The sequence below is a fragment of the Alexandromys fortis genome, unplaced genomic scaffold (assembly GCF_014885135.2).
Source record: "Alexandromys fortis isolate MF-2015 unplaced genomic scaffold, M_Fortis_MF-2015_v1.1 scaffold_35, whole genome shotgun sequence".
Taxonomy (NCBI): Eukaryota; Metazoa; Chordata; class Mammalia; order Rodentia; family Cricetidae; genus Alexandromys; species Alexandromys fortis.
In genome coordinates, this window is record NW_026067913.1 from 3,468,864 (window position 1) to 3,493,963 (window position 25,100).

General features: G+C 41.0%; 1 protein-coding gene across 1 annotated transcript in view; it reads left to right on the top strand.

Annotated features, from left to right (window-relative positions):
- Window positions 1–873: 873 nt before the first annotated feature.
- The window catches only part of Fbxo33 (F-box protein 33), a 34,619-nt gene continuing 10,392 nt past the window's right edge, over window positions 874–25,100 (top strand). The window contains exon 1 of the mRNA XM_050138794.1: window positions 874–1,619. Within this exon, the coding sequence (XP_049994751.1) occupies window positions 1,009–1,619 (611 nt within the window). The 5' untranslated portion in view covers window positions 874–1,008. The remainder of the gene's footprint in view (window positions 1,620–25,100) is intronic.

A 25,100-nucleotide genomic window follows, 5' to 3' on the forward strand; every position in this document is an offset into this window, starting at 1 on the left:
TTAACTTTAAAATATTTATTTTAAGTCGTGTTATTTTTATATGCAGGGGTACACTGTTAGGGAAGTGGATGCACAAGGATACACAAGACGGTAAGCGTCTACGGCTCACTCCAAAAAACACTTCAGTGACTTTATGAAGCTGAAAATTAAAACCTCTGTCTTCACTTCCTAATTTGCTGTTGTTGCCACTAAACGATAGTTAGCTATTAATAAAACATCCTAATTACACAGAACTTTTGCAGACAAGGGTCCAGAGAGCCTTGAAGTCCGGGTAGCGCGCCCCTCAGATGAAAATCGTTAGCCATTTTTTTTTCCTCCTGCCCCTCGAAAGACTAAGGGTGGCGCTGTCGTCACTCGTTCCGCATTGGGGCGTGCGCGGAGGAGGCGGGTCCGCGCGCCGCCCAGAGCCGCCCTCTCGGAGCAGGCAGGACGGAGAAAGTCGCTGGTGCGAGCCCGGGGGCTCGGCGACCTCAGCCGGGCGAATGAGGGCGCGTCGGCAAGTCTCGCCTCACGCCGGGGTCCCGCCGCGAGCACGCTGCCGCTGCAGGGGCCGGACCGAGCCCGCGAGTGGCGCCGCCGGCGTGGCCCCGCCCCCGCGCCGCCGGCCCCGCCCCTCGGCCTGCCGGCGTCCTGGATCACGTGCCTCGCGATCCAGGCAACCAGGAGCTCCCCGGTTCCGGAAGTCACGCCCGGCCGCGCCAGGCTCCGCCCCTCTCCGCTGACGTCAAGCTCAGTCCCTACCACTACCGAGCCTCCGCGTCCCGGTCCGGGGAGAGTCGCGGTTTCCTCCGGGGCAGCGCGGCCGCCTCCGGACCCTGGGTCCGTAGGAGCGAGGGCTCTGAGGTTGTTCAGTGGACCGACCGGGGCGTCCTTGCGTGCGGTGCAGAAGAGCGGCGGCTGGCGGGCAGCCGGCCTCCCCGCCCGAGCTCTTCCCCCTCTCCGCCGCCCTCGCCGCACTTGGTTCCGCCGAAGCGCACGACGGTTCCGCCCCCTTCTTCCTTGTCATTGATGTTGTTGTTCTTGTCAGTGCCGCAGCCCCGACCGCCGGGAGCGCGAACCCGAGCCGGGGCCGCCCGGGTGGTGCGGTGGCGGCGGCGGCGGCAGCGGCTGCGGCTGCGGCAGCTACGCCGGCTGCGGGGGCTGCTGCGAGGACTGCGCGGGCGGCCGGGGACGAGCGGCCGGCGGCGGGGCCGGATGGCTCTGTGCGGGCAGGCGGCCGGCGCCGCGTCTCTGCCCAGCGAACTCATCGTGCACATCTTCTCCTTCCTGCCGCCGCCCGACCGGCTGCGGGCCTCGGCCTCCTGCTCGCACTGGCGCGAGTGCCTCTTCTACCCGGCGCTGTGGCCCCAGCTCCGCCTCTGTCTCCGCGTCTCGCCCGCGGAGCAGCCGCGCCTGGAGTTCCTCATGCGCAAGTGCGGCTGGTTCGTGCGGGAGCTGCGCGTTGAGTTCGCCGCGGAGAATTACCTGAGCGGAGGCGGCGGACCGGGCGACGGCGGCACGGACACAGGCACCGGAGGGGAGGAAGGAGAGGCCCTGCAGCTCTCCTCTCGCTGGCTGGAAGTGCTGCGCATCTACTTGGAGCTGGTGTTGTGCGTGCTGCTCAGCATCCGAAACAACAGGTAGGCTTGCGTGGGCGCCACGAGGGTGGGAAAAGATCCCGTGGGATGCGCCGTCCTTCCGTGGATGCAGCTGCCGGTCCTGACCCAGCTATTTCCTGAGACAAGAGGCGATAACGGGACTTTGTGACACTTTATCAAGCACCATTCCTGGTGCCTCGCAGGCACGGTTCATTCATCCGTTCTTGGCCATGGAATAGAGCTACCAAGGCAATGGCATTCTTAGTATGCGTGGGAGAGTTAGTTGTGAGTTGAGAGTGAGGCCTGTGCAAGAAACAAGAAGGTGTTCTGAATTCTGTACCTAACCATTGGCAATAGTAATTCGTAGTGAGGTCATGAGTAGTTTATGTCCATAACCACAAGAATTAAGCTACAAGCAATCTTTAGCCTGGCGGTGGTGGTGCATGCCTCTAATCCCAGCACTCGGAAGGCAGAGGCAGGTGGATCCCTCTGAATTCGAGGTCAGCCTGGTCCACAGAGCAAGTTCCAGGACAGACTCCAAAGCTTCACAGAGAAACCCTGTCTCGAGAAAAGGAAAAAAAAAGTTATTGGGGAAGATGATAGCAGAGTTGAAGCCCCTCCCTGTGTATCATCTGACTGAATTTATTCCCAGTGATTCACACAAAAGTAACGCAGTATAACATGGGGTGGGGAAAGGACCTGGCCACGGGCTTTGGGGCGTGGGGGAAGGGGGTAAGTATGGAAATGTCGTTTTGCATCAGGACTTTACTGTAATTCCACCTAGAGCTCATAACGCATGTTCAGACTCCGGGACAGACTCCATATCCTAATCAGTATTTCATTATCGTCCTATGAAAGTCTAGTGTCCTTCAAACCATATTTGTATTTTCTGTTTCTGGATATTTATTCCACCCTTACAGTGACACTCATAATTTGGGAGAAAGTTTAAAAAAGAAGAACCCTATGTAGTTGTAATTGTAGCAGTTTACAAATACTGTAGTGGTTTTCTGATTTGATCCTCTAACGCTATCAGTCAGATTCAGGTTAGAAAGTATTGTCCCACTTTACAGACTGAAAACAGGTACTTAATAGGTCAAGTGATGTACACATTGTCCTATAGCATTGTTTTTGTCTAAGAGCAGTGCCCTTCCTCTTTCGATAAATATCCCACTGTTGCTACGTTAAATAGGGCTGAGAGAGACTGTGGTTAATGGTAGGCATTATATGTCTATGTGTGGGTTACGTTTTTTCCATAATCTGTCTCAAGAGGTATAGCATATCATATCATATGAGGAAGCCAGGCATGATACAGGCCCAGACTCCCAGTACTTGGGAGCTAGTGGCAGGGAGCTCAGGAGTTCAAGGTCATCCTCTGTTGAAAGGCGTGTTCGAGGCCAGCCTAGTTTTTGTGCAACCCTGTCCCAAGACACAAAACAATACAAAATCAAACTTTGTGTATGAAACATGGCTGCGTTATTCCAGGGTTCTGTTTCCTAAGCTTTTCACAGTGAGCCATTCTACTTCCTTGCTTTGATTTTTGTCAAGATAGACTATTAAGGCTAAAAATGTTCTTAATCAGGTTGGAGACTTTTGTTAGAGTTGAACATAGCTGGGAGCAGCTGATTCACTCTGAAATCAGCTATCCCTGCGAAGGGGTGGTGGGCTGGGGGCAGGAATTTAAATGATTTGTGGGTGGATATATAGCATATGTACACAGTAGCATTCCACGTTTTGTCCTTAGCTCTCCTTTTCTCTTCCACCCTTAGAATTTAAACTTCTGTTCTTATGTACTTGTTTGTGTACCCACATGCTCTCCTGGCTCTGTGATCACTTAGAACAACTGCCAGTCATCCATGATTGTAAGGTTTTGCTTTCATCTGCTGTAGTGATAGAACTGTAGACTGGGTTGGTGATAGCAGTGTGTGTGTGTGTGTGTGTGTGTGTGTGTGTGTGTGTGTGTGTGTGTAGTTTGCATTCTATCTGTGCTATTTCTTTTAAACTATGTTGGACTGGGGTATAGCTTTGCTAAGTGTTTTTCTGGCTTACAGGAAGTCCTGGGTTCAGCCCTCAACACCCACTTAAATTAGCAGTAGTAGCACATACCTGTGCTTCAATACTTGGAGAAGGCAAAAGGATCCAAATTTGAGGTCAGCCTTCGCTATATAAATTAGATTAAGGTAAGGGTGGAATACACAAGACCCTTTTCTTTAAAAATCAAAAAAAGTTGTGTTTATACGTTTGGAAATAAGTTAATATCTTTATTTTTGGAAATGTCTAAAACCTCTGATAGTGGAAATATTCAAATGGTAAAAAATAAATGATACTTAAGCTTTTAAATTGAAACCATTTTATATTAAGTTTCCTTCTTTTTTTAATTGTTTTGTTTTGAGATAGGATTTCTCTGGCTGTCCTGGAATTCACTCTCTAGACTAGGCTGACCTTGAATTTACAGAGATCTACCTGCCTCTGCCACTACAGTGCTGGGACTAAAGGGGGTGTACCACCATGTCTGGCTTAAACTAAGTTTCTTATTCACTAACTTTAGTTTCTAAAGTTTACTGAAGTTATTGAAGTTTCTTAAAGCCTATGGCTTTGTGTGTGTGTGTGTGCTTTTAGTGACATTTGTGATTCTGTGATCAAGAACTATGGACGTGGGCAATGGTGGCACATGCTTTTAATCCCAGCACTCCAGAGAGGTGGATCTCTGTAAACTGGAGACCAGCCTGGTCTACAGAGCTAATTCCAGAACAAGCTCCAGAGAACCCTTGTCTCAAAAAAAAAAAAAAAAAAAAAAGAAAAGAAAAGAAAAAGAGCATTCTTTGTATAAGCTATGGACCTAAAAAACTGTAAGTGGAGGCTGTTCGTTCATTTCCCAGCCGCCCAGATCTGAAATAATCACACTGAAACTATGTTAATTGCAACACTGCTTGGCCAATGACTCTAGCGTATTCCTAGCTAGCTCCTATATCTTAAATTAACCCATTTTGATTAATCTGTGTATTGCCACATGGTTGTGGCCTACCAGTATCTGGCATCTTCTGTGGCTGCAGCTATATGGCTTCTCTTTGACTCTGCCTACTCTCTCTGTGTATCTTTTCCAGCCTGGCTTTACTCTGTTAAGCCATTGGCCGAAAGCAGCTTCTTTATTAACCAATGACAATAAAACATACTCATCATACAGAGGATAATCCCACATTAAAAAATTGTGTTAACAATGTCACTTAGTAGTTTTTTTATTGTTTTCAAACCCTAAAATTTAATAACTAATGAGAGGTATAAATATTAACATACTTTTTTAAAATTTATAATGAGTTTACTTTGATTTCTGCCATTTTTTAAGGCGGAAGATTGTGAATCATTGTTTCAGATATTCCACTTCCAAGCTTTGTGCTGAATTGCTTTATTCAGTTCATAGTTACGTTATTTTATTTCAGATATGTTCTTGCCCCCCAAAGGAAGAGAACTAAAACTTCAGCCTATAATTATAGGGTGTTTTCAGGATTATTGATTGTAGTTCAATTTTTGATTGGTCTTAATTATAAAATCCCCTGAGTCAGATAATAGCAGTGAATGCTGAAAGATCAGAGACATAAAGGAGCCAGCCACCAGACAAGACCTTTTACCTCTACCGAACCCTCAAATTGAACAGGGCAAGACCCTGTCTCCACGAATTCTCAGACTGAATGCTGTCCCTACAAAACTTTAGATTGAATCCTGAGCTCCTGTCTCTTCCCACTGCATATTCCTCTCGCTGCCCAGCCATTATCGGGGGACCAGCTTCAGCACCCTCCTAAGGGCTCAGAGCAGGGCATCTACAGCAAGTGAAAATTAGCTGGGAAAAAGGATCCGAGGGGTAGACCAAACTGACTCAAACATCGCAGGGGGAGACGTGACTGTGAAGCTCCCCAGCAGATACCAGGAAGATTAATTAAAAATGGAACTTGAAATCACTACAAAAAAAGAAGTTTTCATTCACTAACTACATTACTTAAGTGTAGCTAGAAGTTTTATATGATTAATAATTGTAGAACAACACAGCAGCACTGTTTCCGCTTCCTTCCCTGGTGGCTGGGAACACAGCCTTGGTAGTCATAGCAACCCGTGGACATGGGAAGAAGGCAGAGTGCTTGCTTTACATCTAACTGCTTGAGTTAAAAGAAATCTCAGCTGAGCAACAGTGGTGAACACCTTTAATCCCAGCACTCGGGAGGCAGAGGCAGGCAGATCTCTGTGAGTTCTCCTGGTCTACAAGAGATAGCTCCAGTACAGGCTCCAAAGCTACAGAGAAACCCTGTCTCAAAAAACCAAAAATACCAGCAGTGTACCTGCCAGCACCCAGGTAAGAATTACTTTCTCTGGAGCTGGTTTTAGTGACTCATGTCTTTTTTTCTGTATTTCTAGGGGTAAAGGTAGTTAATTTTCTGGGCAGTGATCTTATGTTAATTGAAACCAAGGTGAAGGGTAAATACAGAATATCAGTGGCTTGTTGGGTTAGTGCAAAGGCCAGTGGATTACACCTTCCTGAGTCTGCTGCTGGAGAATTCAGAGCCACACAGACCTGTTTGTCAGTAAGAGCAGACATATTGTCTCTCTCCTCAGTGCCTCCTGCGTGGGACTCCTTTCTTGTCAGTGAGTCCTGTCAGTAAGGGTGATTGTGGGGGCCTAACTTATGTAGATCTGACTATGAGAACAAACGTGTGACTGAGTGAGTGCTTTCACACCAGGGCTTCACGGTGTTGTATTGTTGGTTCTACTGCAAAAGGTGAGTCAACACTTTAATGCCATAGTTAGAAAGAATTTTTGTTCCATTGTGTTTTAGTGCTAGGACATAGAAAATATGGTATAACTGAACCTGAAACTAGAAATCTCTGAGAGTCTCAGTATACTAACTAGGTAAATTACAGCTTAAATTTAAATGATAGTTAATTAAATTCTTATAAAACTAAAAAGTATGCAGTTATTTTAATTATTTTGGAATTCTCAAGGAATGTGTTGGTAAAAAGAGAAAAAATGAAAACTACAGAAAAAAATAAAACAAACTCACCAGATATGGTGAATGTATGCATCTTTTTGCAAAATTATGGTGTTTATACCTTTTCATCAATATGTACATTTTTCTCACAGTGAAAATTTTTGTGTGAGAGCTTTAAAAAGTTAACAGTACCATAGACAAACACAAAGCAGAGATGTTTTAAGTTTATGCTCATATAGGTAAGAAGAGCACAATCTCTCTCTTGCTCGCTCGTGCGCACGCCCTCTCGCTTCTTGGGGTTTCTGTAAAAGTGAAGAATACAGTGGATGGTATTCCTGGCCATCTGGTTTTGTAAGAAGCCTTTTATGTTCACTCAAGGAGCCAATTTCTATTTTGCTTCATACTGCTACAGAAAGCAGAAAGACTTATAGAGCAGAGGCCCTTGGGACTACAAAGAGCAACAGAGGTGACCTTCCTATTGCAGCTGACACTGTTCTACAGGACTGGGAAAGGCCTTCTCCCAGCCTCTCAGTGTAATCTCCAAGTGGCTGCTCTTCGCTTGCCTCCTGTTGAGTACAGAGGACCTCTAGAGCCTAAATGCCCAGGACAGGGCATCTAGGACCAGAAAAGAAGGATGAACATCAATGAGATTGGAGTAATTTTTCTTTAAATGCACAGACACCAACATGATCATATGATCACTCTGTATGCATTACTTTGCTATCTGGTATTTTCTGGTATTTCAGTTGCCCATCAGCCATCATCTAAAAATACTATATGGAAATTTTCAAACATGTTTTAAATCACATGTCATTTTTGATAGAATAATAAAATTTTAAACTACTGAGTTCTGGCCCTAGGACATGATTCATGCATCTGTCCAGCACATCTGGACTGTGTATGCTGCCCACCTACGAGTCACTCACTAGGCACCGAGGTTATCAGATTGACGGACTAAACACCACTGTACTGAAGTTTAAGTAACCTATACTTTACTTAATAACAACCCCAAGCACAAGTACAGGAGGAGTGATAACAACAGTCCAGATATACCGCAGAGAAGCTATAAAAGTATGCTTCTGTGATGACTCTAAATCTCATCAGGTTGACAGTCAAGGTTAAACATTACAATTCCCAGTAGAACACACTTTCATAAATGTACCAAAGAATAAAAGCACTAAGGCATGACATCTGGAAGGACAGATGGTCTGAAGCTGTGAAACAATATTGACAAGCATATTATGAAGTCAGGAAGAGTTGACAGGATGAAGAACCCAGGCGTTCTCAAAGACAGAAAAAAAAAACTACACTTTAAAGAGAACATGTTTGCAGCTTTCTTTACTGTTTATTGTAATTTTTCTTTCATTATTATTATCATTAATTATAAATTAAACTTTGTCATCAGTACGCAGATGTATAAAAACAAGGTCTATAAGAAGTTTGGTGTATCCATGGTTGCACAATCTGTGAGGGCCAGGGTCTTAGAACATGTTTTCCTACAGATAAGGCAGGACTACTATGTAAATATGTGAACAAATCAAGACACGACACAGTCTAAAGAAAATAAACGTTATAGCAATCAACTCAAATGAATTTTTATTAATTGCTTGCAAAAAATTCAAATCATCTTGAAACTCAGTAAGTTACAGAAAACAAGGCACACACATATATTACATACAGGCACCCACACACAGCTTGAAGAACTAAACATAATGGTGCAGCCTTTAATTTCAACACTCAGGAGGCTTAAGCAGGGAGGTCACAAATTTAAGGAGAGCCTACTCTACAGAGCAAGCTAAAGACTAGTCTGGGCGACTACTATACCCAGCAAAACTTCAATCACCATAGAAGGACAAAACAAGATATCCCATGACAAAAACAAGTTTAACCAATACCTAGCCACAAACTGAGCTCTATACAAGTACTAGAAGAAAAACTGCAACCCAAGGAAATTGGCTACATCAACAAAAACACAGACAGTGGATGATCTCACAGCAGCAAATCCCAAAGAAGAGAAAAACACACAAAATAACATCACCAACAACGAAAACTAACTTCACAGGAAATAGTAATCCCTGGTCATTAATATACCTTACTATAAATGGACTCAACTCACCTATAAAAAGACACAGGTTTTTTGGATCTGAAAACAGAATTCTTCCTTCTGCTGCATACAAGAAACACACCTCAACCTTAAAGACACTTTGACTCAGAGTAAAGGGTTGGAAAAAAAATTTCCAATCAAATGGACCTAAGAAACAAGCAGGTGTAGCTATCCTAATATCTAACAAAATAGACTTCAAGCTAAAATAAGTCAATCAAAAAGACAAAGAAGGACATTTCATATTAGTCACAGGAAAAATCTGTCAGGAGGAAATTTCAATAGTGAACATCTGTGCCCCAAATACAAGGGCACCCCCAAATGTAAAAGAAACACTTCTAAAGCTTAAATCACACATTAAACCCCACACACTTAATAGTGGGAAACTTAAATACTCCACTCTCACCACTGGACAGGTCAGTCAGACAAAAAACAGAGAAATGAGAGAAGAACAGATGTTACGACTCAAATGGACTTAACAGACATCTGTAGAGTATTCCATCCAAACAGAAAAGAATATACCTTCTCAGCACCTCATGTAACCTTCTCAAAAATTGGCCACATACTCAATAACAAACTTTAACAGGTACAAAAAATTGGAATAGCTCCATGTATCTTACTGGATCACGATGGCTTAAAATTAGAATTCAATAGCAACACTAATTCTAGGGAGCCCACAAACACATGGAAATTAAACAGTGCTCACCTCAAGCATCAAGAGATCAAGGGAAAAATAAAGGAAGAATTAAAGACTTCTTAAAATTCAATAAAAATGACCAATACAACATACCCAAATTTATGTATGGGACACAATGAAAGCAGTCTTAAGAGAAAAATTCATAGCACTAAATGCTTACATTAATGTAATCCCACATTAGTGAATTAGCAGAACATTTGAAAACTTTAGAACAAAAAGAAGCAAGCTCACCAAAGAGAAATGGACGGCAGGAAATAATCAAATTGAGAGCTGAAGCCGGGCGGTGGTAGCGCATGCCTTTAATCCCAGCCCTCGGAGGCAGAGGCAGGTGGATCTCTGGGAGGTCGAGGCCAGCCTGGTCTACAAGAGCTAGGACAGGCACCAAAGCTACAGAAAAACCCTGTCTCGGGAAAAAAAAAAAAATAAGAGCTGAAATTAACAAAATAGAAACAAAGAAAACAATACAAAGAATCAGTGAGACAAAGAGTTGGTTCTTTGAGAAAATCAACAAAATAGACAAACCCTTTACCCAAACTAACCAAAGAAAATACCCAGATTAATAAAATCAGAAATGAAAAGGAGGACATAACAGACGCAGTAAGTCCAGAAAATAAGCAGGTTTTGAAAACCTGCACTCCACAAAATTAGAAACTTAAAATGGACAACTTTCTGGATAAATACCACTTACCAAAATTAAATCAAGACCAGATAAGCATTCTCTCCATATCTGTTTGATATAGTTCTTAAGGTCCTAGCTAGAGCAATAAGACAACAAAAGGAAATCAAGGGTATACAAATTGGAAAAGATGTCAAACGCTCAGTATTTACTGATGATATGATAGTTTACATAAACAACCCCAAAAATTCTACCAAGGAACTTCTACAACTGATAAACACTTTCAGCAATATAGCAGGATACAAGATTAACTCAAAAAAATCAGTAGCCCTCCTGTACACAGATGATAAATGGGCTGAGAAAGAAGTCAGAGAAACGTCACCCTTCACAATAACCACAAATAATATAAAATATCTCGATCTCGTAGTAACTCTAACCAAACAAGTGGAAGACTTGTAGGACAAGAACTTGAAATCTTTGAAGAAAGAAATTGAAGAAGACATCAGAAAGTGGAAAGACCTCCCATGCTCTTGGGTAGGCAGAATTAACATAGTAAAAATGGCAATCTTACCAAAAGCAATCTACAGATTCAATGCAATGCCCATTGAAATCCCAGAAAAATTATTCACAGATCTCGAAAACAAAGTATTCAACTTCATATGGAAAAGCAAAAATACCAGGATAGCCAAAACAGTCCTGTACAGTAAAAGAACTTCTGGAGGCATCACAATCCATGACTTCAAACTCTACTACAGAGCTACAGTACTGAAAACAGCCTGGTATTGGCATAAAAACAGACAGGAGGACCAATGGGACCAAATCGAAGGCCCGGATATTAATCCACACATCTTCAAACACCTGATTTTGGACAAAGAATCAAAAAATATCAAATGGAAAAAAGAAAGCATCTTTAACAAGTGGTGTTAGCATAACTGGATATCAACATGTAGAAGAATGAAAATAGATCCCATATCTATCACCATGCACAAAACTCAAGTCCAAATGGATCAAAGACCTTAATATAAAGCCAGCCATACTGAACCTTATAGAAGAGAAAGTGGGACGTACACTTGAACACATTGCCACAGGGAACCACTTCCTAAATATAACCTCAGTAGCACAGACACTGAGAGAAACAACTAATAAATGGGACCTCCTGAAGCTGAAAAGCTTCTGTAAAGCAAAGGAGATAGTCAACAAGATAAAATGACAGCCTACAGAATGGGAAAAGATCTTCACCAAACCCACATCAGAAAGAGGTCTGATCTCCAAAATACACAAAGAACTCAAGAAATTAGTCATCAAAAGAACAAATAATCAAAAAAAAAAAAAAACTGGAGTACAGACTTAAACAGAGAACTCTCAACAGGGGAATCTAAAATGGCTGAAAGACATTTAAGGAAATGCCCAAATCCTTAGCCATCAGAGAAATGCAAATCAAAACAACTCTGAGATTCCATTTTATACCTATAAGAATGGCCAAGATCAAAAACACTGATGACAACTTATGCTGGAGAGGTTGTGGGGTAAAGGGAACACTTCTGCATTGCTGGTGGGAATGCAAGCTGGTACAGCCCCTTTGGACGTTAGTGTGGTGATTTCTCAGAAAATAAGGAAACATCTTCCTCAAGACTCAACAATACCACTTTTGGTATATATCCAAAGGGTGCTCAATCATGCCGCAAAGACATGTGCTCAACTATGTTCATAACAGCATTGTTTGTCATAGCCAGAACCTAGAAACAACCTAAATGCCTCTCGACCAAAGAATTACGCAATGGAGTACTGCACAGCAGAAAAAAGTGACATCTTGGAATTTGCAGGCAAATGGATGGGGCTAGAAAACGCTATGTTAAGTGAGGTAACCCAGACCCAGAAAGACAATTATCATATGTACTCATAAGTGGTTTATAAACACAAAGCAAAGAAAACTTGCCTACAAATTACAATCCCAGAGAACCTAGACAATATTGAGGACACTTAAGAGAGACATACATGGATCTAATCTACATGGGAAGTAGAGAAAGACAAGATCTCCTGAGTAAATTAGGAGCATGGGGACCACAAGAGAGGGTTTAAGGGAAGGGGAGCAGAGAAAAATGTATAGCTCAATAAAATCAATTAAAAGACTAGTCTGAGCTATCTGACTATCTCAGAAAGAAGGTGGTAGGGGAGTACTAAATGAAATCAAAAAGTCAGTACATAAATACATTGAAAATGCAAAAAGCATGGAATAATTTTAATAACCAAAGAGAAATATTATGGCTAAATAATAGAGTAAAAATTATCAGTGAGGTCAATAGCAGACATGATCAAGCAGATGCATCAGTGACCTTAAAATGGAGGCCCAAAAATGTGAGCCTGTTTCCACCTTGTCTGAAGGTCAGAGTTTGAGGTTGCTCAGAATTGTTTATATAACCAGGGCTACACATTCTGACCAAGGTGTGGTTACTTGGTCCTTTTGACATTAAGATGGCCCATACAGGTAGATCTATTCCACCCTGACCAGTGGTCAGGATATTCAAGAATACTTGCGCTCCTTCTTTTGAAAGAGGAGGTTTGACCTTAGGAGTGACTGCCTGCAGGATACTTCCACACAGGGTGGCTCACTACCTAAACAACAGGATACTAATGGCCTGACACCTCAAAGAATTGAAGCAAATAACTCTTCTGACCTTTGTATCATGTTAAAGCGGTCTTTTGTTCACTTCCCCCTGCTGTATTGGGGTATAAAAGTGTGTGGAAAATTAAACCTGGGCAATTTCAGTATTCACTGGAACTCCCTCCCAGTACTATCCTATGTTTTCTGTTTTATTATTTTCACTTGTGTCTTCGTCCTCTTTACTGTTTTTCTGATCCCCATGCCCCTACCCTGATAGGTGGCATTTTCATTGAAGCTGGTCTCTGACACTTAGAGAAAGATGATTTGAAATTCATTAAGTTAGAGAAGCAAAAGAAAAAGTAATTGAAATGAAGAGGACCTAAAATGACATGACTCCACCAACCAGCAGGTACAAGTAGTGCAAGCAAGACAGTTACATTTCCCGATTCTGAGAAGGAACCTGGCATCCAGATTCATGAAGCTCAAAGAATGAGTACCCATCAGAATGAGCACCAAGTGGCCTAAACTGATATGATTGTAACCGAACTGAACGCAGAGGTAAAGAGAAGTTTTTGTGAGGCCATCACATAAAGTGTGCCTTCATAGGTCTGTCAGTGGACTTCACAGCAGATACCTTGCCCCAGAATGTATAGTCTGAGAATTGAACAGCCCAGCTGGAAATCAGGCCCAAAATCGGCAGACACCTCATCAAAGATGATGTGTGGGTTGCAAGTAAACTTACAAAAAGCTGTTCACACCATATGGTCTCAGGGAAATACAAATAAAGCAGTGAGACGCTACTGTGCATCTAGAGTGAAAAGTCTTAGTTCAGACCTTACATTACATGTGGATGATAGTAATGTGGTAGAGCAACAAGATTCACGTTCATCGGTGTAGGAATGAAAAGGCACAGCCAGATTATTGTGCATATGTACATAGGTTAAAGTGCTGGGGTGGGCTTTGATATGACTTGCTTCCTTTTGTAGTGGGCAGCAGTGCTGCTGAGGCTCATAACTAGTAAAACTAATGAGAATAAGTGATGATTGAGTGCTCAGCCATAAAAGACTTCCAGCTGAGCAGTGGTGGCGCATGCCTTTAATGCCTTTATTCCCATCACTTAGGAATCAGAGACAGGTGGATCAAGACCAGCCTGGTCTACAGAGTGGGTTCCAGGACAGAGCAGGGCTACACAGAGGATCACCATCTCAGAAATAAACAAGCAAGCAAATAATGAGCCGTCCATATAAAACCCCTCTAAGGCTCAGGGGTGTCACAGAAAAAGGGATGGAGGGCCAGAGGAATAGGTAAATGGTAGGTCATACCTGGGCATGACCTTGCTATTGCATTCCTTAACTCCCAGCTATGATTACTTGCACAAGATTGGGCCTGTCAGCATCCTGTCATGGAAGGGAAGAACTGCTGGGCCCCATTTCACCCTGGGGGGTTATGTGCATTTAATGGTAACTCTAGGAGGTTCCAAACAACTCCTCCTTGGCTGTATTCCTGTGAGCTATCCTAGTGAATAGCAACCTTAGTGAAACTCATTGAGTTATTTCAAAAAGTGTGGTGGGTGGTTATTTGGGAAGAGGAAGGGAATTAGTGTGAGTGGGAAGGGAAAGAGAAAAGGATAATGGGGTGAATATGGTCGAAACACACTACATAGATACATAAAATCTACTGTCATTCTAATAAACTGACTTTCAAGAGAAAAGGACTTTTTTTTTCCAAAACCATACAAACTCATGTGTTATCTTGGTATATATGTCCACACAAAAACCTTCATAAGGTGTACTCACTCATATTTGGTTTCTAGCCATAAATAAAGGACATTGAGCCTATAATTTGGGTTCTTAGAGAAGCTAAATAAGAAGGAGAACCCAAAGAAAATCATATAGGCTTCCTCCTGAATATTAACCTTCATCAGGCGATGAAAGGAGACAGAGACAGAGACCCACAATGGAACACCGGACAGAAATCTCAAGGTTCAAATCAGGAGCAGAAGGAGAGAGAGCACAAGCAAGGAACTCAGGACCGCGAGGGATGCACCCACACACTGAGACAATGGGGATGTTCTATCAGGAACTCACCAAGGCCAGCTGGCCTGCGTCTGAAAAAGCCTGGGTTAAAACCAGACTCGCTGAACATAGTGGACAATGAGGACTACTGAGAACTCAAGAACAATGGCAATGGGTTTTTGATCCTACTGCACGTATTGGCTTTGTGGGAGCCCAGGCAGTTTGGATGCTCACCTTACTAGACCTGGATGGAGGTGGGTGGTCCTTGGACTTCCCACAGGGCAGAGAACCCTGATTGCTCTTTGGGCTGACGAGGGAGGGGGACTTGATTGGAGGAGGGGGAGGGAAATGGGAGGCGGCGGTGGGGAAGAGACAGAAATCTTTAATAAATAAATAAATAAAAAACCTTCATAAGGATACTTATAGCAGCTGTATTAATGAGTGCCAAAACTTGGAAGCAATCAATGTGCCCTTCATAAGTGAATGAATAAAATGTGTTAATCTAGACAATAAAATAGTATTCAGTGCTCCAGAGTATAAGCTCTTAAACTATGAAAAGACATGAAAGCCTCAAAGTGTATTGCTAAACAAAAAGTCTGAAAAAGCTGCATGGGATGGTTCTACTGTATATAGGCAGAACTACGGAGATGGTAAAAAGATCAGTGGTTGCCAAGTTATGGCGCCGTGACCCTGTGTGGAGGACCTCGGTGAGTGGGAGACAGACAAATATGCCATGCAGAGAGAGAGCTTGGGTATGGAATTTATTTATTTAGTGGGTATTATGGTAAGGGGTTATGGAGGGGGTGCAGAGAAAAAGAGAGATAGACAGAGAGAGAGAGAAAAGAGAAAGGCTGCCTCTTCAGGAGACAGGACAGAGAGGGAAAGAAGAGAGGAGAACAGTTTACCTGCCTGCACGAGGGGGTGGGGGGATTGGGAGTGAGTGTCCCTTTAAGAGACAAGCTACCCAGGTGACAGGCCAGGCCAGCAGAATTATAACATCTGCCTTATGAGATCTGGGTTCAGACTCTGGTAATGAGGCCTACTTGAAGGTAATGAGGCCTACTTGAAAGCACCTGCACCAACTGAGTTCTCACACACCGCAGATCTTGTCTTTAATCCATTTAAGCCAATCTTTGTTTTTCAATTGGAGATTTAACTATATGTTGGATTAGAGACTGGAGGTCATTTACATTTAGGGTCTTATTGAGAAGTGTGTGTTAATTCCTACAATTATGTTACAGTTGTTTCCTGGTTGACTTGTGCAGTTCATTCTTTTATAATGGTGACAGTCTGTCTCATTTGTACATAGTAATCTTTTAAGTATTTTTTGTGGTGCTGTCTTAGAGATCAGGAATTGCTTAGTTTATGCTTATCTGTTTAAGAGATGATGAATAACATTGCTAGATCTAGAATCCTTGGCTTGCAATTATTTACTCTGGAGGCTAGAAGCACATCATCCTGAACACTCTTGGCCTTTACCATTTCTTCTGAGAGGTCTGATGTAATGCTACTTGGTTTGCCTTTCAAAGTAACTTGGTTCTTTTCTCTTAGGGCTTTGAGTATTCTTTCTTTGGTTTTAATTCTTCACAGGGTCATGTTGAATTCTTCTGGTCATGTTGGGAGTTCTATATGTCTCCTGATCTTGGATGACAACTTCGCCTAGATTGGGGGGATTCTGCTGTAATTTCATTGAATGTGTTTTTAAGGGTTTGTTTACTGTTTGCTGATACTTTTTCTCCTGCTTGGTCTAGTATGCTGGCCCCTGGATCCATGTGATATGCTGTCCACTGGGTCAGATTTTACCACCCATCTCTCAGACTTTGAAAGCAGAAAAAGCAGCAGTACCAAGGTTGGGGAACAGACACTTAAGTGTTCAGTTGTGCCCAGCATTATGACAGTTCCTATGGGCCTAATGCCAGAGTTAGCAAGCAATCCCCAGTAGCCATCACCCTAGCTGGGCCGTACCTGGCCTAGCTCTGGAGTTAGCACCAAACCCTAATTCATCCTTTGTGTTTCAGATACCTTTAGTCTCCCTGTGTGAATCATGTCTGAGAGTTTTCTATAGATACAAAGCCTATGCAAAATATGGTTAGGGGGCAACCCAGAAAACCATGGTACCTGAATTAGGTATTTGCACTTGGCATTGTATTTTTGGAAGCTTTATTCAGGTTGTTGTGAGCATATGGAAATCTATTGGCTAAAATGTAATATAAGGAAAAATAAAAATGTCATGGCCTAAGGGAAAGTGTTTCAGCCCACTGAGGATGGGACCTCTGCAGCCACAAAGACTAAGTTCATCCTCAAAGTGTCTGTGCATCTTCAATTCACAGGCCCATGTGAACCTACACACCTGCCCCGTGTTATCTGTGACATGGCATGTTGGTCTCAGTCCCAGCTGTAAGTGTCCTTCATGTTTCTGTGTGGTGGAGCCCACACTTTTCCCACATAGACTGAGGTGCATGAATGAGTATTCCAGCTATAAGCAGTTACCTGGACCACTCTGGTTCTTGGGTGGTCACTTGCTTGGTGGAAACAGGAGACCTTTAGTGCTTGTAGATATAAAAAATGCAGTGACGGCTGCTCTCATTGGAGATAAAGCTTGACTACACTGCCTCTCCTGAAATGACTACCTCCACAGTACCATGAATAAGCTAGTGCAGGGGTCCCTTCTCCAGCATCTGCTTGGTGTGTAAATATCAGATTTCCCATTTTAAGCTGTGTTATAGGTTTTCTTTTAGTTCTCTTTCTATTGTATATGTGTGGGTGTTTTGATTGCATGTATGTCTGTGCACCATGTACATTAATTGTCTGTAGAAGCTAGAAGAGGGTGCTGGATCCCCTGGAACTGGAGTTAAAGGCAATTATGAATCATCATGTGGGTACTGGGACCCAAACCCAGTAAGACCCATCTCAAAAAAGAAAGCTTAATCCACAAATTCATGTAGATTTGGAGATGGAGCCATTGGCATGAGAAGTAGATAGATCCTAAGTGTAAAACTATGGTAGCATTAATAAGTTCTGAAAGTAAGAGAGATAGGAACTAACTAGTAAGCTTGATGAGTCATGCTGTGATTCTCTCACCCTTCCTTCCCTGGCGTGTGATGCAGCAAGAATATGCTCATCGGGTGCCTCCTTCCTGTTTTGTAACTGCCCAGCCTCCAGAACTGTGTATGTACTAGGTAAATTTGTATCTTTTGTAAATTGCCTAATCTTGGGTATTTTGTTACAGCAACAGAAAATGCACCAAGACAGATGAATAACTCTGCAGTTGTTATGTTGCTATCAGCTTTGTGTTCAAAATATGAAAAAAAGTTTATCTTTGTTTCATTCAAAGAAATAGGCTTTTAAATGCCAGGCTCCAGTATTATAAGTCTTTAAATGCAATATTAGTCTTTAAATGTAAGTCTCCAGTCTTAATAGATACATTTTGTAAGTTGCACGTTCATTTTTCCTTTTTGTTTCTCAATTTAAATAGAAATAAATGGCCTTCAACTCTGAACTTATTGCATTTACAAGTATTTTCATTTGCAGAAAGCACTAAACTCAGAAGCTGAAAAGGCACTTCCTTCTAAATGTCATTTATATATGAAATTCTCAGTGAAGCAATCTAACGTAATGAATGAAATTTGCACAGTTGCTAAGAGTTTTGCTGGCTGTTATGCAGGTTTTATAGACATGCACAAGCCTAGTATATAGATTTGAACTGTCTTTAAAATATGGTGGTTTCAACTTCTCTAATAGCTGTTACAAACAACTTTCTTTTCCTTTTTTTTATTGATAGTTATTGAGCTCTACATTCTTAACTGTTCCCCTCCCTGTCTCTCCCCTCCCTTTTCAGCACTCCCCCAAGGTCCCATGCTCCCAACTTACTCAGCAGATCTTTTTCTACTTTCTACTTCTCATGTACGTTAGATCTATGGAAGTCTCTCTTAGTATCCTCATTGTTGTCTAAGTTCTCTGGGATTGTGGTTTGTAGGATGGCTTTCTTTGCTTTATATTTAAAAACCACCTATGAGTGAGTACAGGTGATAATTGTCTTTCTATGTCTAGATTACCTCACTCAAAATAATGTTTTCTAGCTCCATTTTCCTGCAAATTTTAAGATGTTATTTTTTTCTGCTGTGTAGTACTTGTGTAAATGTACCACATTTTCCTTATCCATTCTTCAGTCGAGGGGCATTTAGGTTATTTCCAGGTTCTGCCTATGACAAACAAAGTTGCTATGAACATAGTTGAACACATGCCATTGTGGCACGATTGAACATCCTTTGGATATATACCCAAATGGTATTGCTGGATCTTGAGGAAGGTTGTTTCCCAATTTTCTGAGAAATCACCACACTGACATCCAAAGGGGTTGTACCAGCTTGCATTCCCACCAGCAATGCAGAAGTTTTCCCTTTTCCCCACAACCTCTCCAGCATAAGTTGTCATCAGTGTTTTTGATCTTGGCCATTCTTACCAGGTGTAAGATGGAACCTCAGAGTTGTTTTGATTTGCATTTCTCTGATGACTAAGCATTTTGAACATTTCCTTAAGTGTCTTTCAGCCGTTTTAGATTTCTCTGTTGAGAGTTCTCTGTTTAGGTCTGTACTCCATTTCTCTTATTGGATTATGTGTTCTTTTGGTGTCCAATTTCTTGAGTTCTTTGTATATTTTGGAGATCAGACCTCTTTCTGATGTGGGGTTAGTGAAGATCTTTTCACATTCTGTAGGCTGTCATTTTGTCTTGTTGACTGTCTCCTTTGCTTTACAGAAGCTTTTCAGTTTCAGGAGGTCCCATTTATTAATTGTTTCTCTCAGTGTCTGTGCTACTGAGATTATATTTAGGAAGTGGTTCCCTGTGCCAATGCGTTCAAAGTGTACGTCCCACTTTCTATAAGGTTCAGTATTTCTGGCTTTATGTTGAGATCTTTGATCAATTTGGACTTGAGTTTTGTGCATGGTGATAGATATGGGTCTATTTTTATTCTTCTATATGTTCATATCCAGTTATGCCAGCACCACTTGTTAAAGATGCTTTCTTTTTTCCATGTGATATTTTTTGATTCTTCGTCCAAAATCAGGTGTTCGAAGATGTGTGGATTGATATCCGGGTCTTCTATTCTGTTCCATTGGTCCTCCTGTTGTTATTATTATTATTATTATTATTATTATTATTATTATGCATACAATATTCTGTCTGTGTGTATGTCTGCCGGCCAGAAGAGGACACCAGACCTCATTACAGATGGTTGTGAGCCACCATGTGGTTGCCGGGAATTGAATTCAGGACCTTTGGAAGAGCAGGCAATGCTCTTAAGCACTGAGCCATCTCTCCAGCCCCCTCCTGTCTGTTCTTATGCCAGTACCTCTTTTCAGTACTGTAGCTCTGTAGTAGAGTTTGAAGTCGGGGATTTTGATGCCTCCAGAAGTTCTTTTATTGTACAGGATTGTTTTGGCTATCCTGGGATCTTTGCTTTTCCGTATGAAGTTGAGTACCATTCTTTCGAGGTCTTTGAAGAATTATTCTGGGATTTTGATGGGCATTGCATTGAATCTGTAGACTGCTTTTGGTAAGATTGCCATTTTTACTATATTAATTCTGACTACCCAAGAGCATGGGAGATCTTTCCACTTTCTGGTGTCTTCTTCAATTTCTTTCTTCAAAGATTTAAAGTTCTTGTCATACAAGTCTTCCACTTGTTTGGTTAGAGTTACTCCGAGATATTTTATGCTATTTGTGGCTATTGTAAAGGGTGTTGATTCTCTGATTTCTTCCCCAGCCCTTTTATCGTCTGTGTACAGGAAGGCTACTGTTTTGTTTTGATTTGATTTGATTTGATTTGATTTGTTTTTTGAGTTAATCTTGTATCCTGAACGTGTTTGAGTTGTAGAAGTTCCTTGGTAGAATTTTTGGGGTCATTTATGTAAACTATCATATCATCAGCAAATAGTGAGAGTCTGACTTCTTTTCTAATTTGCATCCCCTTGATCTCCTTTTGGTGTCTTATTGCTCTAGCTAGGACCTCAAGAACTATATTGAGTAGATATGGAGAGAGTGGACAACCTTGTCTTGTTCCTGATTTCAGTGGAATCACTGGGAGTTTCCATTTAGTTTAATGTTGGCTGTTGGCTTGCTATATATTTTCTTAATTATGTTTAGGTATGTTCCTTGTATCTCTGCTCTCTCCAAGACCTTTATCATGAAGGAATGTTGTATTTTGTCTAAAGCTTTTTTGGCATCTAATAAGATGATTGTGTGGTTTTTATTTTTCAGCTTGTTTGTACAGTGGATTACGTTGACAGATTTTTGTATGTTGAACCATCCCTGCATCTGTGGGATAAAGCCAACTTGATCATGGTGGTTGATGGTTCTGATATGTTCTTGGATTTGATTTGCCAGTATTTTATTTAGTATTTTAGCATTAGTCAATGTTCATGAGTGAGACTGGTCTGTAATTCTCTTTCTTAGTAATGTCTTTCTGTGGTTTGGGTATCAGGGTAATTGTAGTCTCATAAAAAGAGATTGGCAATGTTCCTTCTGTTTCTACTGTGTGGAATAATTTGAGGAGTATTGGTATTAATTTTTTGAAAATCTTGTAGAATTCTGAGCTGAAACCATCTGGTCCTGGGCTTTTTTTGGTTGGGAGACTTTTGATGACTGTTTCTATTTCTTCAGCAGTTATAGGTCTGTTTCATTTTCTTATCTGGTCTTGATTTAATTTTGGTAAATGATATTTATCCAGAAAGTTGTCCATTTCCTTTAAGTTTTCCAATTTTGTGGAATACAGGTTTTCAAATTATAACCTGATGATTCTCTGGATTTCCTGTGTTGTTATGTCCCCCTTTTCATTTCTGATTTTATTAATTTGGATATTCTCTCTCTCTGGTTAGTTTGGGTAAAGGCTTTGTCTATTTTACTGATTTTTTTTTTTTCAAAGAACCAGATCTTTGTCTCATTGATTCTTTGTATTGTTTTCTTTGTTTCTATTTTGTTAATTTCAGCTCTCAATTTGATTATTTCCTGCCATCCAGTTTTCTTAGGTGAGTTTGCTTAATTTAGTTCTAAAGTTTTCAAATGTTCTATTAATTTACTAGTGTGGATTTTTTTTCCAGCTTCTTTATGTGAGTGTTTAGTGCTGTGAACTTACCTCTTAACACTGCTTTCATTGTGTCCCATAAATTTGGGTATGTTGTGTGATCATTTTCATTGAATTTTAGGAAGTCTTTAATTTCTCTTTTTATTTCTTCCTTAACCTATTGATGATTCAGGTGAGCATTGTTTAATTTCCATGTGTTTGTGGGTTTTCTGGAATTAGTATTGCTGTTGACTTTGTAGTTTTAAACCATGGTGATCTGATAAGGTACATTGGGTTATTCCAATTTTTTTTATATTTGTTGAGGTTTGTTTTGTTACCGAGTATGTGGTCAATTTTTGAGACGGTTCCATGAGGTGCTGAGAAGAAGGTATATTTTTTTTCTGTTTGGATGGAATACTCTATAGATGTTTGTTAAGTCCATTTGAGTCATAACATCTGTTAGGTCTCTTATTTCTCTGTTCATTTTTTTCTGATTGACCTGTCCAGTGGTGAGAGTGGAGTGTTGAAGTCTCCCACTGTGTGGGGTTTAATGTGTGATTTAAACTTTAGAAGTGTTTCTTTCACATATGAAGGTGCCCTTGTATTTGGTATATAGATGTTCAGTACTGAAATTTCCTCTTGATGGATTTTTCCTGTGACTAATATGAAATGACATTCTTTGCCTCTTTTGACTGATTTTAGCTTGAAGTCTATTTTGTTAGATATTAGGATAGCTACACCTGCTTGTTTCTTAGGTCCATTTGATTGGTATATTTTTTCAACCCTTTACTCTGAGACGATGTCTGTCTTTAAGGTTGAGGTGTGTTTCTTGTATGCAGAAGAAGGATGGATTCTGTTTTCGTATCCAATCTGTTAGCCTGTGCCTTTTTATAGGTGAGTTGAGTCCATTTACATTAAGGGGTATTAATTACCAGTGATTCCTGTCTCCTGTTAATTTAGTTTTCATCATTGGTGATGTTAATTTGTGCAGTTTTTTTTTTCTCATTTGGGATTTGCTGTTATGAGATCATCAATTCTCTGGGTTTTGTTGGTGTAGCCATCTTCCTTGGGTTGGAGTTTTCCTTCTAGTATTTCCTTCCTTATGTAGGGCTGGGTTTGTGGCTAGGTATTGGTGAAAGCTAGATTTGCCATGGAATATCTTGTTTTGTCCTCCCAATTTCGCCTTCTTCTATACCTATTATTCTAAGATTTGGCCTTTTTATGGTGTCCCATATTTCATGGACATTTTGAGTTTAGCTTTTGTTAGATTTAATGTTTTCTTTGACTGATGAGTCTGTTTCCTCTATTGTATCTTCAGCCCTTGAGATTCTCTCTTCCATCTTTTACTCTGCTGCTCATGCTTGCGTTTGTGGTTCCTGATCTTTCTCATGATTTCTGTTTCTATAATTCCTTCAGCTTGTGTTTTCTTTGTTGTTTCTATTTCAGTTTTCAAGTCCTGAATAGTTTCTTTTATGTTTGATTTCATTTTCTTGGTTTTAAGTAATTTGGTGATATCTTGCAATTTTTTTACTTTTCCTCAATTTCTTTAAGGGAATTTCTCATTTCATCTTTAAGAATTTCTAGCATTCTCTTGAAGTTATTTTTTAGTTCATTTTCTTCTGTTTCATCCATATTTGGTTGTTCAGATCTTGCTGTTGTAGGGTCTTTAGTTTTACTTGTGTTGCTCTTTGTGGTGTAGCGTGTGATCTTTCCTATTCTATTCATCTTTTCCTCTAATAGGTGTGGTTGGGGCTGTCTGAGATTCTGTTGAATAATCTTCTAGGTACCAGTGAATCCCAAGCTCAAATGGTTGTTCCTCATGGTACAGTCAGTGAGTGTCACAGTTCTAGTTATGCCATTGGTTATTCCTATTCCTAGAGATAGCTCAGCGCTCCTGTGCCTTGCTCTGCTCACTTGCAGTTTGCTGTCTCAGGCCTACTTTGGCCTAGGTTGCCAGCTTTGCGCTGTTTCTGTAAATCCTGGTCTGGATCCCTTCCTGCAGAAGTCCCTGGCTTGGAGTTGAACATGTTCTGGTGGAGATTGCTGACTCTGGATCTGGTCACTGGCTCAGTCCTGTTCCGCCAGTGTCCCGGGACTGGGTTGGCTCCCGGGACTGGATTTGCACCTGGCTCTGCTCCTGGTGGAGCTATTTGCTCTCTGTCCTGGGTAGCTGGTTTTGACCCACTCCGGTTCACAAGCAACTTTTAAAGAAAAGAAAAGTTTTAAATTGCCAAGTGTCAGAGACCTTCTGTTATGGGTTACCTGGGAGGACAGTAGATAGTCTTCTTGTGGCAAAGAGAGAGAGAGAGAGAGAGAGAGAGAGAGAGAGAGAGAGAGAGAGAGAGAGAGAGAGAGAGAGAGAAAATGATGAAAAAAATAGTGCTAGAATTTGAGAATCATAAAATACTATATTTGGGTGTTGTTTATTGGGTTTTGGTGATTAGGGTGGTTGAAGTGGGGTTTTGAGATAAATGGTCTTTCTGTGTAGTCTTGGCTGTCCTTGAAGTCTGTTAATGTTTGTTTGCTTTTAAAATTTATTTAATTTTACTTGGCACAATAGCACGGGCCTTTAAACCCAGGACTTGGGAAGCAAGAGTTGGCAAATTTCTGTGAGTTCAAGGCCAGCCAATCTTATATAGGGAGTTCTAGGACCACCAGGGCTACATAGAGAGACCCTGTCTCAAAAGACAAAAACAGAGCAAACAAAAAAAGACTTATTTAATTTTATCTGTATGTGTACGTGCCTGAGTGTATGTTTGTATAACATGTGTTCCAGAGCCTGCAAGGTCAGATTTCTAGTACTAAAAATAAAGGCCATTGCAAAGTTCCAAATGGGTGCTGAGAATTGAACCCAGGTTGCCTGCAAGAGCTGTAGTAAGCACACTTAGTGGTTGAGTCATTTCTTCAGTCCCTTACATTTTTAAGAGTATGGTTTGAGATGTTGAAATGTTTATAGATTCATTCTGCTGTATAAACTACCAAACTCAAGATGTAGAACATTTTTTATCAAAGAAATTCTAATCTGTCCTCCATCCTTAGACCTAAGAAACAATGACCCAACCCTGCTATTTGATTGTTGTAGAATTTCATAGAGATGGAATAATACAATAAATACAGTTGTGTTGTATACAATAATACAATAAATACAACTTTGCTTTATATCTGTATTATAGTATATATAAACATTTCATTCTTTTTTATCATTTGTTCCATTGTGTGGATATGTTAATGGTATATTTATTCACCAATTTGGTAATATTTAAATTGTTTCTAATTTTATTTCTAATATGAATAAAGTTGCTGTGAACTTTTGTATCAAATTCTATCTCTTGAGTAAGGTCTTACAGTTGGTATTCTTGGCCTGTATCTAACTCTTCAACAAATTGATGAACTATTTTTGGAGTGTATTATTTTGCACTCACAAAATAACAGATGTGGGTTTTAATTGTTCCCTACCCT